The 15929-nt window shown below is 37.1% G+C and overlaps 1 protein-coding gene across 1 annotated transcript in view; it reads left to right on the forward strand.

Moving 5' to 3' along the window:
- Nucleotides 1-14773, forward strand: part of COL3A1 (collagen type III alpha 1 chain) — a 39699-nt gene extending 24926 nt beyond the window's left edge. Inside the window, exons 28-51 of the mRNA XM_005889540.2 lie at nt 41-94; nt 427-471; nt 1011-1109; nt 1201-1308; nt 1519-1572; nt 3021-3074; nt 3158-3211; nt 3895-3948; nt 4933-5040; nt 5478-5531; nt 5811-5864; nt 6062-6223; nt 6339-6446; nt 7421-7528; nt 8365-8418; nt 8537-8644; nt 9126-9179; nt 9567-9674; nt 9969-10022; nt 10119-10226; nt 11154-11451; nt 12130-12317; nt 12690-12932; nt 13688-14773. Coding sequence (XP_005889602.1) covers nt 41-94; nt 427-471; nt 1011-1109; nt 1201-1308; nt 1519-1572; nt 3021-3074; nt 3158-3211; nt 3895-3948; nt 4933-5040; nt 5478-5531; nt 5811-5864; nt 6062-6223; nt 6339-6446; nt 7421-7528; nt 8365-8418; nt 8537-8644; nt 9126-9179; nt 9567-9674; nt 9969-10022; nt 10119-10226; nt 11154-11451; nt 12130-12317; nt 12690-12932; nt 13688-13834 — 2478 coding nt within the window. The 3' untranslated portion in view covers nt 13835-14773. The remainder of the gene's footprint in view (nt 1-40; nt 95-426; nt 472-1010; nt 1110-1200; nt 1309-1518; nt 1573-3020; nt 3075-3157; nt 3212-3894; nt 3949-4932; nt 5041-5477; nt 5532-5810; nt 5865-6061; nt 6224-6338; nt 6447-7420; nt 7529-8364; nt 8419-8536; nt 8645-9125; nt 9180-9566; nt 9675-9968; nt 10023-10118; nt 10227-11153; nt 11452-12129; nt 12318-12689; nt 12933-13687) is intronic.
- Nucleotides 14774-15929: the final 1156 nt, after the last annotated feature.

Consider the following 15929-nt stretch of genomic DNA (forward strand, 5'->3'; position numbering starts at 1 on the left):
GTTTGAAGTGATTATACAATACAAATATGATTCTTTATAGGGCTTGCCTGGAACGAGTGGTCCTCCAGGAGAAAACGGAAAACCTGGTGAACCTGTAAGTTGCATGTCACGTTTTCAAAACTCAGAAGCCAAAAGAATAATCATTTATAAATGATTAGCTTTCACATTTTCATGCCACAGTATCTGAGTTTTAACATTTAGTTTTGAAATAACAAATGTTATTTGTTAGTTCATTAACAAAACAAAAAAAAATTGAGTCATAACTATTCCATTAAAAGTTTGAATTTTATCATAAAAGGACCTTAAAGAAGAGAATATAGCTCATGACTGGATAAACTGAACAAGTCAAGTGTGTATTTTGCCTATTTATTTACATAACATGCATTCTGATAGAAGCCTAATCACGCAATGTCATCACTGTCCTAGGGTCCAAAGGGTGAGGCTGGTGCACCTGGAATTCCAGGAGGCAAGGTAAATATTTCAACTTACTTTCTCATTTCTTCAGCATTTTTAGTATATCAAACCAAAATATTCCTTTTTTAGAAGCGCAACATTGAAAATGTTTGATGAATACATTTAGGATAATCCAAGACATTTCTAATACATTAAATTTGCATCATCTAGAAAATTGAATTTTCTGACATGAATAAACAAAGTAGAGTCACCTATGGGCCTGAAATTTCAAAAGAAAACCTTTCTAGTGCATTGCTTCTCTACAGGAAAACGGTTTTGAGAGAAAACCTTTCAAATGTTCCCCTTGTGATAAAATAATAATAGCGTCAAAGCTAGCTCATCAGGCCAGGTATAAAAATTCCTTTGCTTAGAGTAACTCAGTTTAAGTTTCCATTTTTCACTCAATTGATCAAATACAGTTTATAATTGTTAAAATTTCCAGAGTATTCAAAAGTTAAGAGCATTGTGATCTGTATCAAAATAACACAATGTAGGGTGTTTTTGTTTGGTTTGAAGCCTGAGTTTCCTAACAGGGATTTTCTGTCTTCCTCCTACAGGGTGATTCTGGTGCTCCCGGTGAACGCGGACCTCCTGGAGCAGGAGGGCCCCCTGGACCTAGAGGTGGAGCTGGCCCCCCTGGTCCCGAAGGAGGAAAGGTAACTCCCCCAACCCAATTCAATTCACTTAGATTTTACAAAATGCATTCCTTATCTTTCTTGTGAGCTATGATTTCTCCTTTAATTTCAGGGTGCTGCTGGTCCCCCTGGGCCACCTGGTTCTGCTGGTACACCTGGTCTGCAAGGAATGCCTGGAGAAAGAGGGGGTCCTGGAGGCCCTGGTCCAAAGGGTGACAAGGTATCAACCTATTTTCTGTTAATTATGTAATATCACAGACTTTTTTGGTTAAAGGAAGGCAACATTACTGGAAAGTAATCCATTTCTAGAGAAACTTTTTAATCGGGACACCTATGATGCATTGCAGTGACTCTTGAGGGTTGCTCCTCTTTTTGTCATATTTTCATTGGAGATGCCTCTAATCTGATGCCATTGTTTTTTATTTGACAGGGTGAGCCTGGCAGCTCAGGTGTCGATGGTGCTCCAGGGAAAGATGGTCCACGGGTGAGTACTCAAATTGGGGAGAAGCAAAATTTATGTAGTATGGAACAGCCCTTCACCTCAACTTATTTTTTCCAAAAACTCCTTATAAGTTAGATCATACTTTGCCACCTTCAGGGCATTAAAAAGAACTAAATGACATGATTGTTAAAATTCCTGACTTCTATCACTAACAGTTCAACAATGACCTGAGAATGGAAAAATCTCAAAAGTATGATAAATATTACAAGCTGAAGTCATAGTAATTCACTAAAACCCAAGATAATCAATACTGCTCATGAAGGAACTTTTTCATTTTAAAAAAAGCATTGAAATTCCATGGTATATTCATACCATGGAATACTACTTAGCAATAAAAGGGAATGAACCGTTGATACATGCAACAACACAGACACACACCAGGGACATCATGCTGAGTGATAAAAGTCAGTCTTGAAAGGATCCATACTGCATGATGTTCATGAAACATTTGAGATATGGAATAGTTTTATGGTTGCCAGAAGTTAGGAATAGGGGAGAGGGAGATGGATATAACTATAAAGAGATGATATAAGGGGGTGTTTTATGGTAATTGGATATTTGAATATCTTGATTGTGATGGTGGTCATGCAAGGTTATACATAATAAAATTGCATTAAAAATTACATATACATATACACACAAAAAGAAGTGCATGTGTAACTGGTGCAATCTGAAAAACTCTATGGATTGTACAAATGTAAGTTTCTTGGTTTTGATTACTATACCATAATTCTGTAAGATGCAATCCTGAGAGAGGTTGGGAGAAAGATGTACAGAATTTTCCTGTATATTTCTTTGCAATCTTCCATGCATCCATAAAACTATTTCAAAATAAAAGTTAAAAAAACACATTACAATCAATTCTGTTCACGTTAGAAAACACCTAGATATGACTGTAGCAAATAAACATGATAATTAAGCCATTAGATAGACATTATCTTTACTGAAGTTGCTTTAAACAAATTCATAAATACTTCACTTTTAACAGTCTAGATAGGTAAGCCATCATCCAATATTTTAAAATCTAATATTTATGTAATATAAGTAAACCTTAATATTTGAAAATTTTGATGTGAAAACTTTGATATGTGCAACAATACTTTGGTTAAATTAAATATTTTGAATTATTATACAGTTAAATAAAGCAGTACACTTTAATTTTAAAAGATATGACTGTAAGATCTTACATCATGTCTTATTTATCTTCTGCAATAGAAAGAAAACTGGATCAATAAATTGCCACTGAATCTTGTATTTAGTAAACTGTGTGGTATTTTCACATTGAGTAAAGAGTATCTAATTCAAGCCATCAAGGAGAGCACATTATCTAGCTTATTAGATGAACAATATATCCATATATATGCCTTTTGATTAATAAGGAAAATGATGCTGTTCATCTTCAATATTAAAGTATATTTCTATTTCTTTAGGGTCCCACTGGTCCCATTGGTCCTCCTGGCCCAGCTGGTCAGCCTGGAGATAAGGTAACACTTAACACTGTTTAGAAACAGAAAGTGTCTTTTGTTGCTGTTTGGATGAAGGACAATTTTTTTTTTTCTTTTTTAAGGGTGAAAGTGGTGCCCCTGGAGTTCCGGGTATAGCTGGTCCTCGCGGTGGCCCTGTAAGTGTTACAGACATTTTAACATCATTTGAGCCCCACACAGGCAGCAGCTACCTGTGCCTCCCTCTTTAGCAATTCTGTCCATGGTCCTAGTCTCAATGGTGGGATAGCATCATATGACATGCAAGGCAAGGTTAAAGTTCTTAAAGCTAAGATTCACAAGAGACTGTGAGACCATTTAAAATCTTGCCATCTTTCCTAAGTAATTCTGGAAAAAAAATATAGAAGTTGCATAAGTAATAATATGCATTTGTAAAAGAGTATTTCTTAAAGCCATAGGATCTTTGCCCGAGGCTACTTCTAGATCTAAAATTCTCTGCTTTCGGGGTTTGCAGACTCAGGAGAGATATTTAGTAAATGTTTTTAACTAATTGAATGATTTCTAAACACTTTAACCTTATTTTTATTTTTTTAAATCCTTGCATTTTTAGAAGTTTTACAATTAGGTTTTTTAAATACTTCAAAATTCTCAAATTATTTTTCTTACAAAAATAAGAAGAAAATTGCTACTTCGAATTTTATTGAAAAATGGAGAGGTCTTTAGAGGTTAAGCTCTGTTAGCTTTGCACACTAACATTATCTTTCCTTAGCTTAAAGGAAAAGATAAGATGATGTAGAGGATGACATGTGCTCCCAATAGGAATCTATTTCACTGTGACTAATGAGGATATTTTTCACTTAAGGGTGAGAGAGGCGAACAGGGGCCACCAGGACCCGCTGGCTTCCCTGGTGCTCCTGTAAGTATGATCATTAAAACACGCATGTCACATAGCCCAGAATCACTATCTCACTAAAAAATCGTAGGAGAATAAGTCAAGTCTGAATTCTAGTCTATTTCAGCCACTCATTCTCTATGAGGGTTCATTTATCCACCTCCTTTTTTTTTTTTTTTTTTTGAACTTTATTCTTACTGTTTAAAAGATGGATACAAAAACACCTGGCCTGCCTTTACACCAGATTAATAAGACTAACACGATCTCCTAGATTTAAAGCACTCTGAAAGTTTTTATTAACGTTCTTCCATTTTTAAATGGTACTAAATAAAATTTCCTCTAAGCTCCATCTTTCTCAAATGCATTTATTGGTGCTTGCTTTGAAATGCACAATCCTTAGAGAGAGGTTCTCCCTTATAAAAAATAATGGAAATCGTACCACTTTCTGGACATTTTTTTTTTTTAATCATGGAAACTTTTTATTTTCTGGTGGCTTCGTGTGGGGTGTGGGACCTTATTCCCCAACCAAGCGTCAAACTCATGCCACCTGCAGTAGAAGCATGGAGTCCTAACCACAGGACACCAGGGAAATCTTTATCATGGAAACATTTTCATTGACTTTGTTTCTTCCATGTCTTCAGAGAGTCTTCCAATTTTATTTTAACATCTAAATATATCCATAACTATGTATAAAATAGATAACTAATAAGAATCTATTATATAGCACAGGGAAATCTACTCAATGCTCTTTGGTGACCTAAATGGGAAGAAAATCCAAACGAGAAGAGATACATGTGTACCTGTGGCTGATTCACTTTGCTGTACAGCAGAAACTAACACAACATTGTACAGCAACTATACTCCAATAAAAATTAATTTAAAAATTAAAAATAGATGAAAAATATCTCTCTGCATGAAGAATTCTATTTTCTGAAGAAAAAAATAAGGATAAGCCCAGTGCACCGTGAAGGGTGTCAGTTCACAGGCTGTGTTTGTTTCTGAATGCAGGGCCAGAACGGTGAGCCTGGTGCTAAAGGAGAAAGAGGCGCTCCTGGTGAGAAAGGTGAAGGAGGCCCTCCTGGAGCCGCAGGACCCGCCGGAGGTTCTGGGCCTGCTGTAAGTATCTCTCTTTTTCTAAGCCTTCTAAAAGAAAGTACTTAGGTTTGTCAATAATTTAATATTTTCACACCGAGAGAGAGCTTTTCATGGTGACAAGAATACAGGTTTTGTAGGAATACAGTTCTGAGTTTGAAGCTGGGCTCCAACAATCTAGTTACCTCCATCAAGTTATTTTCATGTCCTCAGAGAGTTACTATTTTTGTGTTTTGATGTAGGTTCTCATTTCTGTTGTAGTGTTTTCCCCCAGTTTTATTGAGATAAAACTGACATATACATTGCATTGTATAAGTTTAAAGTACAACATAATGACTGTATGTGTTGTAAATGATTGTCATAATAAGCAGAGTTACTGATTTTTCAAAGGCTTAATGCTAATCCCAAATTTTGATTTTGGTGCTATTCCTATTGACAATTTCCATCTCCATTCCATATAGGGTCCCCCAGGCCCCCAAGGTGTCAAAGGCGAACGTGGCAGTCCTGGTGGTCCTGTAAGTAATGATCGTCTTGACTATTATGGAAAAGCATTAATCAATATCAATCTGTATAAAAACTGCTTTGAAAGCCCTAGTTTCCTACAGAGAGTATAAAATGATGATCACATATTCATGTGTGAGTTATATGTAAATTCCAAGAGGAAAAAACAAACCATAAATCTCAGAATAGAATGCAGTTCCTACCACATTTCTTACATTTCATATTTGTTTTGGTAGTTAATTATTTGTTCTCCTTGATTTTTGACATTCAAAAGTATATTTATCATTTTGCAGGGTGCTGCTGGCTTCCCCGGTGGTCGTGGTCCTCCTGGCCCTCCTGGCAGTAATGTAAGTACTTTTTAAAATAATTTTAAGCCATATATTCCATAAAGAGTACTCATATATGCGTAGGGTGAGAAACTTATCCACTGCAACTTCTCTTTTTATTAAATTCCATATAAAATTATTTGAATCCAGGTGAAAGAGGGAAGAAAAAATGTACTTTTTCATTATAAAATATTCTAATATCAAACATTTCTTTGTAGGGTAACCCAGGCCCCCCAGGCTCCAGCGGTGCTCCAGGCAAAGATGGTCCCCCAGGTCCACCTGGCAGTAATGGTGCTCCTGGCAGCCCCGGGATCTCTGGACCAAAGGGTGATTCTGGTCCACCAGGTGAGAGGGGAGCACCTGGCCCCCAGGGCCCTCCGGTGAGTGCTTTCTTTGCTCTATTGATTAATAACAGTTTTATTTTCAATCACAAATCAATAGAGGAAAACATAGTCACATAAAGAGTAACCAAGATTTCATTGTCCATCACAACAGGGAGCTCCAGGCCCACTCGGAATTGCAGGACTTACTGGAGCACGAGGTCTTGCAGGCCCACCAGGCATGCCAGGTGCTAGGGGCAGCCCCGGCCCACAGGGCATCAAGGTGAGTGTAGCTATCTTTCACTGGACCTTGGTTTCCTTTATGAAGACTGATAGTCTTTAGACATCACACGACCATAGCAAGTATGTAATGAACAAGTTTTCCTGTAATTAGATGTACATTCTCGATATTTTCAGTTTCAGGAAGCATGCATGTTATCAAGAGGCTCTGGAATCCAAAAACAATGCACATCATAGACCAACTGTGAACACCAACACAAATAGATTGATATCACAGGAAATATCTTGTCATCTCAAATACCTCTGTTAGGAAACTTGTCAGCATTCTTCCATTTGCTGACTGTCAGTCTTGAAGGGGAAAATAATCTCAGCTTGTAGACCTGTGATTCCTTTAATTGATACCAATTATCCATCAACTCAATTTATTTTATTCTCCTGACTTTCTTTCACTGATACTTCTATAACATCCTAGGGCTTAGCGTCTTAAATATCCATTTAGCAAATAGGATAATAAAATTGTATTTTATTAGGGCTCACATTTTGACACTTTGAGCACCCTTTTAAACTGATAGTCATATAATATTGTAGTGAAATTACAATATAACATTTAAGTCTATTTGATTTATATGAACATATCCAATAAATGTATATTCTTTAAATAGAGCCAAACATTCGATATAACCTAATTCTAATGGGCACCATAAACCTGTGGTTTCATGATGATTAATCATTATTTTTTTTCTTACAATAGCCATGTCTACTTATGCACCTCATATTAGGATGTATTCAAATATGATAATCAATGTAATTACTCAGGCATCCAGGTTCATTGAACAAGTTAGAACATACAAGAAGTTTGCTCCCCAAAGCATTTTTCCTCTGGCAGGGATAGTTTTAGGAACAAATTCCATAAGAATTGAATAATACAAAGTTCATCCCTGGGAAATAAAGACATCTAAAAGTATCATATTAATTGATTTCCTGGAAAGATATATGAATTTCTTTCTTTGCACACAGGGTGAAAATGGTAAACCAGGACCTAGTGGTCAGAATGGAGAACGTGGTCCTCCTGGCCCCCAGGGTCTTCCTGGTCTGGCTGGTACAGCTGGTGAGCCTGGAAGAGATGTAAGTACTAGTTCTCAGAAAGTATCCAATGAGGCATGCTGTTGTTCAGTCGCTAAGTCACGTCTGACTCTTTGAGACCCTTTGGACTGCAGCACACCAGGCTTCCCTGTCCTTCACCATCTCCTGGAGTTTTCTCAAATTCATATCCATTGAGTCAGTAACACCATCCAATCATCTCATCCTCTGTCATTGCCTTCTCCTCCTGCCTTCCATAACATTTAAGCAAGGTTCAAATTGGCCTTACTTGGGTCTAGAAGTGTAAATATTGCCACATATCAAAGTTCACCTTCTTTCTCTAGTAATAAATATTCTTTCTATTACAATTTGTTACAACTCAGCCTTAACTGTTCATGTTCTTTAATATTTATGCAGTGAATGATCATTAATGGAGAGGGATATGACCTTTAGCTAAATAAACTCTTGTTGGGGATGGGGAAAGCCCCAGTTTACAGCATTCCTTCCGGGTAAAAATATTCTGCATATTATCTGTGATTAGTCCTTTCTTAAATTGTAGATTTTCATTATCTGCTTAAATTACTGTGTGTCGAGCTTTTATGTATCACCTCTCTCCTAAGAACGCTTTTTAGTTTCCTAGTCACTTCTTTCTCGCTTACCCTGTGAAACTGTAGTATCACGGGTGTACTGCCTCTCCATGTAGGCACTGTCAACCCTTGCAGGGCCACACCCATTGTCACATCTAAGATTTTTCACTCCAAAGAACCAATTTTTATTCTCTTTAGGAATGATATTTTACCCATTGAGAATGTATGGCTTCAATGGTATTTAAATAGTTCCAAAAATTTTGATTTCTTTTCTTATTTTTTTTCTTTAATCAGGGAAACCCTGGATCAGATGGTCTGCCAGGCCGAGATGGAGCTCCAGGTGCCAAGGTATAATAAACCCAAATACAGTAATTTTTTTGTAGGTTTTAATTATACCTTTTAATAGATGTAATTAAAGCAATAACTGCTGATCAGATCGATTTTGGAACTGTGATCTTGTCCACAGGGTGACCGTGGTGAAAATGGCTCTCCTGGTGCCCCTGGAGCTCCTGGTCACCCAGGCCCTCCTGGTCCTGTCGGTCCAGCTGGAAAGAGCGGTGACAGAGGAGAAACTGTGAGTTCTAATGAACACCATCGTTCCTTACTTATCCGTTTTCCGCAATAAAGAACTCAGTAGATAGACGATAGAATGTCATATCTGCCAACCGAAAGATCTACTCTCATTTGTTTTACAGTTTTGTATACTAGTCATTCCTTAGACAATTGTGGTGACAAAGATATATGAGAGATTTCTGGCAATAGTCAATGAAGAGTTCATTTTTTAAATTCAAAATGGTATTAATCACACCAAGTGTATATCCGCTTCATCAACATATAGTTGAACTAACAGGATGTTCTCTTTTTCCTGTTTAGACCCCCAGGTAAAGCTATAAACAGGTCAAGGATTTGTAAGGAAACAGTAATACTAACTTTCAGTAATATCAGCAAGCATACCATTATTCTCCCACAATGAAAAGATTAGCATTTAAATAAAACAAATCTATATCAAAAAGCAAACACCTCCCCCTGTGTTTATTTGTGTATTTTTATTTTAGGGCCCTGCTGGTCCTTCTGGGGCCCCAGGTCCTGCCGGATCAAGAGGTCCTCCTGTGAGTTTTTGTTTGTTTGTTTGTTGTCTATTTTAACTAAGTCTATGGTGTAGGAAACAGTCTATTTTCTAGCATGTTCAGGAAAAAGGGATGAATAAATACATAACTATGGAACCAAATTTAAACTGTCCTTTGATGAAACAGAAAGCAATTTAGGATCTAAAATGTCCTTGGGGCCGTGTGTATACATGGCAATTATTGGGGCTCTATACAATTCTCAGTCCAAAATCGAAGCAACCACAGCATTTTGTATAGTTGCACGTACGCAGTCTGTCGATGGGACTTCTCGCTTGTAGAATATTATAAAATGGACTTAATTGTTGTGAGTTCTAATTTGTTTTTCCGACGCGTGTGTGTATGATCCTAATTTGAAATGTGTTTGTAAAGGGTCCCCAAGGCCCACGCGGTGACAAAGGGGAAACCGGTGAGCGTGGTGCTATGGGCATCAAAGGACATCGCGGATTCCCTGGCAACCCAGGGGCCCCCGGATCTCCGGTAAGTGCATCCGCTGTGCTAGAAAGTCCTCTCAATGCATTTTCACTGATGAGATAGGCACACTTTAGAGATCAGTAATGGAAGAATGTTCATCTCTAAAAGCCTATGCTCCAAGAGATTAGAAATCAATTTAAGGGCTTATTTGAAATAGTAGTTGGCATGAGACAATGGGGAGAATAAGGAAAAAGAGCTCATGGTTCATCTTGAGCCTCAAGTTTCTTGATCTGACCTTGAAAATACAGTTCACTGAGCTTCTTGAAGGCATCACTCAAATGCACCTTCCTTTCCTTTCAGGGTCCCGCTGGTCATCAAGGTGCAGTTGGCAGTCCAGGCCCCGCAGGCCCCAGAGTATGTACAAGAGAGAGAGATTGGAAGTTCCATGTTTTAACATTTTTGCACTGCAGGGAAGTATTCTAGCATTGTGATATCATGTTCATTTCTTAGGGACCTGTTGGACCTAGCGGGCCCCCTGGCAAGGATGGAGCAAGTGGACACCCTGGTCCCATTGGACCACCGGGGCCCCGAGGTAACAGAGGTGAAAGAGGATCTGAGGTAAGACATTACTTATAAACATGTGTATTTAATTTGCTATCATCTTCACATTTTCAGAAACACTTTGCAATATTTTAAAATTGAGATGGCTAGTTAAACACAATACAATTACCGAACTTAAGTTAGGAACTGAACACTGACTTTAGGACATTCTCCACCACATGAAAACTTCTCCACCACACTGCCCATAACAGGGAGCAATCAAGAAAACCTTCCTTACAGTTTTACTGATCAGATAACAGTTAACTGATCAGATAACAGTTTTAGCAGAATGAAAACTGTTCAGTGAATAAAAGGAAAATAGCTCAGTGAATAAAAAGAACTCTGCCACTGCTGATCTCATATTAGACAGCTCACAACTATGATCATCATAATGACAGGTTTAAAGTACTGATGCATTCCACTGCTCAAACAGCTTCAGTGATTATTCCTGTTTTGCTGCTTACACCATCATTTCTAACACATTCCTATCCCACGCCTTTGGGGTAAATGGAAGAAAAACTATTAACCCCACAAGTTACACAATTAAACACAAAGTTAAGTGGTTAACCCCAAACCACAAGGTTAATGATAAATCTGGGGTCAGAATCTAGGTTTCCTGATCATAACTCCTCTGACCTGTCAGCATTAGAATTGCTAACATCTTAGAACACATGATAGAGTAAAATTTGTGATCTAACACCATTTCTTCCTATACAGTAGAACACAATAAACTTCCTAAGAATGGATTATAGTTATAAATTGGTTAATATTCTATCAAAAAACAACCCAAACTTGTATCGAAATAATTATGCTTACACAATGTATTAATTCTTTGTAAGACATTTTATTGGGCTAGCAATGTATTCTTTCTGTGAATACCAAACAAGTTCACATCAATGACATATGTTCTTACACATCAGTGATGTATGTTCTTACTCCTTCTAGGGCTCCCCAGGCCACCCAGGACAACCAGGCCCTCCTGGACCTCCTGGTGCCCCTGGTCCATGTTGTGGTGCTGGCGGGGTTGCTGCCATTGCTGGTGTTGGAGCCGAAAAAGCTGGTGGTTTTGCCCCATATTATGGAGATGAACCGATAGATTTCAAAATCAACACCGATGAGATTATGACCTCACTCAAATCAGTCAATGGACAAATAGAAAGCCTCATTAGTCCTGATGGTTCCCGTAAAAACCCTGCACGGAACTGCAGGGACCTGAAATTCTGCCATCCTGAACTCCAGAGTGGTATGTTGGGGAAACTTTCACACTCATAGCAACAAGATAACAGAGAAAACTGCCTGTATTCAAATTTAGGGAAAAGGAAATTTTTACTGTGAGTAGAAGATATTATATAGCAGGAATAATCCTTAAATAGTGTTAGTTGAATTGAAACTCCTTGATGTTGTAAGAAAACATGAATTTTATAGATGTACTTAAACTGTAACATAAATTTGAAATATTCCAATATAGGAAAATTTAAAGACAATTTTGTAGAAATTTTAAAACAAATCATGTTTGGGCACATTTCTTCATATCATCACAAAGTTATTTGAGTTATAAACAACATATATCACTTTGTTCTCAGGATCAAATATTTGTAATTTGATGCAGTCATAATTTGCAATTTAATCATTGTAACCTATATTCATTGAAATAGTTTTTATAATAATCTAATTACTAAATTTTTCAAATTATGAAACTATCCCAAAGTTCCTCTATTATGCTACACTAAAAAGTAGAAATATGTAAAATACCAATACATTGGCAGTCAACATTGTGAATGCCTCACTCAGTCACTCCAGTTGAGTCAGACTCCTTGCGACTGGTTAGACTATAGCATGAATGCCTTACAAAATCATTGTGGCCTAAATCCCATTACTGGACTTCATAACCAATTCCATTGTCCTCTTTGTGACTATTCAGGAGAATATTGGGTTGATCCTAACCAAGGTTGCAAATTGGATGCTATTAAAGTCTACTGTAACATGGAAACTGGGGAAACGTGCATAAGTGCCAGTCCTTTGACTATCCCACAGAAGAACTGGTGGACAGATTCTGGTGCTGAGAAGAAACATGTTTGGTTTGGAGAATCCATGGAGGGTGGTTTTCAGGTAAGAAAAGATACGCCATTTTTCTTTAACTGATTTATCTTTGCTTCCCTAATTTTTTGTTCCTCCCATTTGTTCATCGCAAAGCAAAGATAGTTAATAAATAGAAAGGTGCAAAAGATTGTATATACTCAGATAGCAATTATAACTTGTTTCTCAAAACTAAATTAGATTAAATGATTCTTAATACACAATCACCTTTCTTTCAAATTTAAGATCTTCTTTACTCTGACATTATATATTATACATGCAATAAAAAGTTGTAGATAAAATACATAAACAATTTATATTACTGTGACCATACTCTCTGTATAAATCCACTAGGCATAATTGCTGCTAAAATGTTTGATCAGCTTTATTTGTTCCCCACCACAGTTTAGCTATGGCAATCCTGAACTTCCCGAAGACGTCCTCGATGTCCAGCTGGCATTCCTCCGACTTCTCTCCAGCCGGGCCTCTCAGAACATCACATATCACTGCAAGAATAGCATTGCATACATGGATCATGCCAGTGGGAATGTAAAGAAAGCCTTGAAGCTGATGGGGTCAAATGAAGGTGAATTCAAGGCTGAAGGAAATAGCAAATTCACATACACAGTTCTGGAGGATGGTTGCACAGTAAGTATCAGCATTTTTATAAGCATATCTTATGATGAGCTCAGCTTGCTCATTTAATCATGCTATTTTTAAAAGAAGGAATAAAAATAATGAGTGTGAACAAAAGATGGCATTCAGTGTGAGTTATATTGAATACTGATTCATTCCAGGGAAGGTTAAATGTCACAAACAATGAGTTTATCTTCTCAACCTCCTGGTGAAAACTAATTGCTATGAAAGCCATTGAAATTTAAACCCATGATATAAATTTTATCAGATAATTTAGATGGTTATTATCCATTCTACATAACTGCCATCATACGATCTCAATCTAAAATCTGTTTTTAATTTTAAAGGTTACTTTAAATCAACCCTTTGTTATTACCTTTATGAACAGAAGGAGAATTCATTCCTAATATTAATAATATATCACAAGTTCCAATGTAAGAGAACTATCTACTTCTTAGTAAACTAGCTCCCTACCTGGTAGTATTGATCAGAACTGAGGTTTCTGAGAAGGCACTGGCCTGTGGCAATCTCCCTGTTGGGTTTACCCTGAAGTACTGTAAGGCTTTTGGTTAATGATATGGTTTATCTGCTGGGAGGATTATCACTTTGAACTGGAGCAAGTCTTATATGTATACATTGCAAGTTACCAACTTTAAGTTGGTAACTCCCTTTAAGCAAAATATTTTTAAAACTTCATCAGAAAAACTAAATAATTGTAATGTCATTATCACTTACATTTTTTATTTGCTCTTTTTTTTTTTTTACAGAAACACACTGGGGAATGGGGCAAAACAGTCTTCCAGTATCAAACACGCAAGGCCGTCAGATTACCTATTGTAGATATTGCACCCTATGATATCGGTGGTCCTGATCAAGAATTTGGTGCGGACATTGGCCCTGTTTGCTTTTTATAAACCAAACTCTATCCAAAGTCCCAGAAAAAGCTTCACACTCCATATGTTCCTTTTGTTCTAATCTTGTCAGCCAGTACAAGTGACCAAGTTCCAGTTATTTATTTCCAAAATTCTTGGGAAAAAAGTGTAATTTGACCAAAAAAGGATATTTGTTTTTGCTATTACACCAAATACAGTTCAAATGCTTATTGTTCTATTTTTTTACCAATTTCAATTTCAAAATGTCTCAATGGTGCTATAATAAATAAACTTCAACACTCTTCCAATAACACTGCGTTACATTCTTTGAATCCTAGCCCATTTTCAGAGCAATGACGGTGCTTACCATTAAAAGATTACCTTTCTTCTGAAACAGTCAAGCAAGAAATTAGAAAAGAACTTCCTGTTTCAACTACCTCAACCTGGTCAGAAACATAAATGAATTCTATGAGTCCCAGAAGATGAAAAATTTGTATGAAATGCCAAAACTTACGTTCCTAAAATATTGGTTTAAAAAAAAGTAGAATGTAGTGCAAGAATTTAAAGAAATAGTTTTGAAGCCATAATTAATCTTGAATATCAACTGCTTTTAAAGGTGCTTTTCTTTTTTCTGGTCATTGCTGGTCAAGTTTACCAATATTTGGCAAGTCTTTAAAGACACGTGGTCTGGTGCTAATGTATTTTCACTTTGAAAACTCTAGGTCAGAATTGTTGCCTTGCATTCAAAACACAGTTGCACCATCTGTACTTGTCTCCTGTCAAAAATGTTTCCTGGTGTATCACTGCAGGAGACACTTTCCCTGCATCCTGTGAAAGTCAACAACAACAAAAAACTAATAAAGGGGCTGCTTTTGTCACAGTAACACAGAGAATGTGTTGAAATTAAACTTTGTAAGCTTGTATGTGGTTGTTGATCTTTTTTTCTGACAGACACCCATAATAAAAGATCATAATAAAACATTCCTGGCTTTTGTCAGCTTTTCATAGATGTACGTTTGCACTCAGGAACTCCAGTGATTTTTCCTGGAAAAAGCATATTGAGTCTTAGCTCTCTCACTTAATAATACAATAATGCTCCTTCAGGAATATGAGATAATATAACTTATGATGGAAAGAGAGATAATGCTCAATGGGGAATCTTGCAGATTTTTAGATCATATTTAACAGAACTCCTTGGGACATGTGGAAAACCAAGGGCTTCTATTTGACACAATCCCTGGAAATAGTAACATGGTAAGTTAGCGAATCCCTAAAGTGGGAGTAATAAAGGAGGAAATTTCTGGTAATTTAGAAGAAAGTAAGCTGGGTCTAGCAAAACAGAGCTTAACATTGAGAATAATTGCAAGGTTAGGCTTTTTCTACCACTTCTAAACACCACCTCATTGCCCTCTTGGATCAGGGCAATGTAAGTTATTAATTTTCTCCACCAACACATTATTAATTTTTTAGCTACTGTAAATAATAGCAGTATCATCTTATATACCGGACTTTATAGTTTGACATTTATTCACTCTATGATTAATAATAATACTTTCAAAAATAAAAATGCCATCAATCATATGCCAAGACTCTTTGTCCACCTATCCTCTAAGCTCAGCTCAGTTCAGTTCAGTTCAGTCACTCGGTTGTGTCCGACCCCATGGACTGCGGCACTCCAGGCTTTGCTGTCCATCACCAACTCCCAGAGCTTGCTCAAACTCATGTCCATCGAGTTGGTAATGCCATCCAACCATTTCATCCTCTGTCGTCCACTTCCCCTCCCCACCTCAATCTTTCCCAGCATCAGGGTCTTTTCCAAGGAGTCAGTTCTTCTCATCAGGTGGACTTTCAGCTTCAGCATCAGTCAGTCCTTCCAATGAATATTCAGGACAGATTTCCTTTAGGATTTATTGGTTTGATCTCCTTGCAGTCCAAGGGACTCTCAAGAGTCTTCTCCAACACCAGTTCAAAAGCATCAGTTCTTTGGTGCTCAGCTTTCTTTATAGTCCAACTCTCACATCCATATATGACTACTGCAAAAATCATAGCTTTGACCAGATGGACATTTGTGTGCCAAGTAAGGTCTCTGTTTTTTAATATGTAGGTTGGTCATAGCTTTACTTTCAAGGAACAAGCG

The sequence above is a fragment of the Bos mutus genome, chromosome 2 (assembly GCF_027580195.1).
Source record: "Bos mutus isolate GX-2022 chromosome 2, NWIPB_WYAK_1.1, whole genome shotgun sequence".
Taxonomy (NCBI): domain Eukaryota; kingdom Metazoa; phylum Chordata; class Mammalia; order Artiodactyla; family Bovidae; genus Bos; species Bos mutus.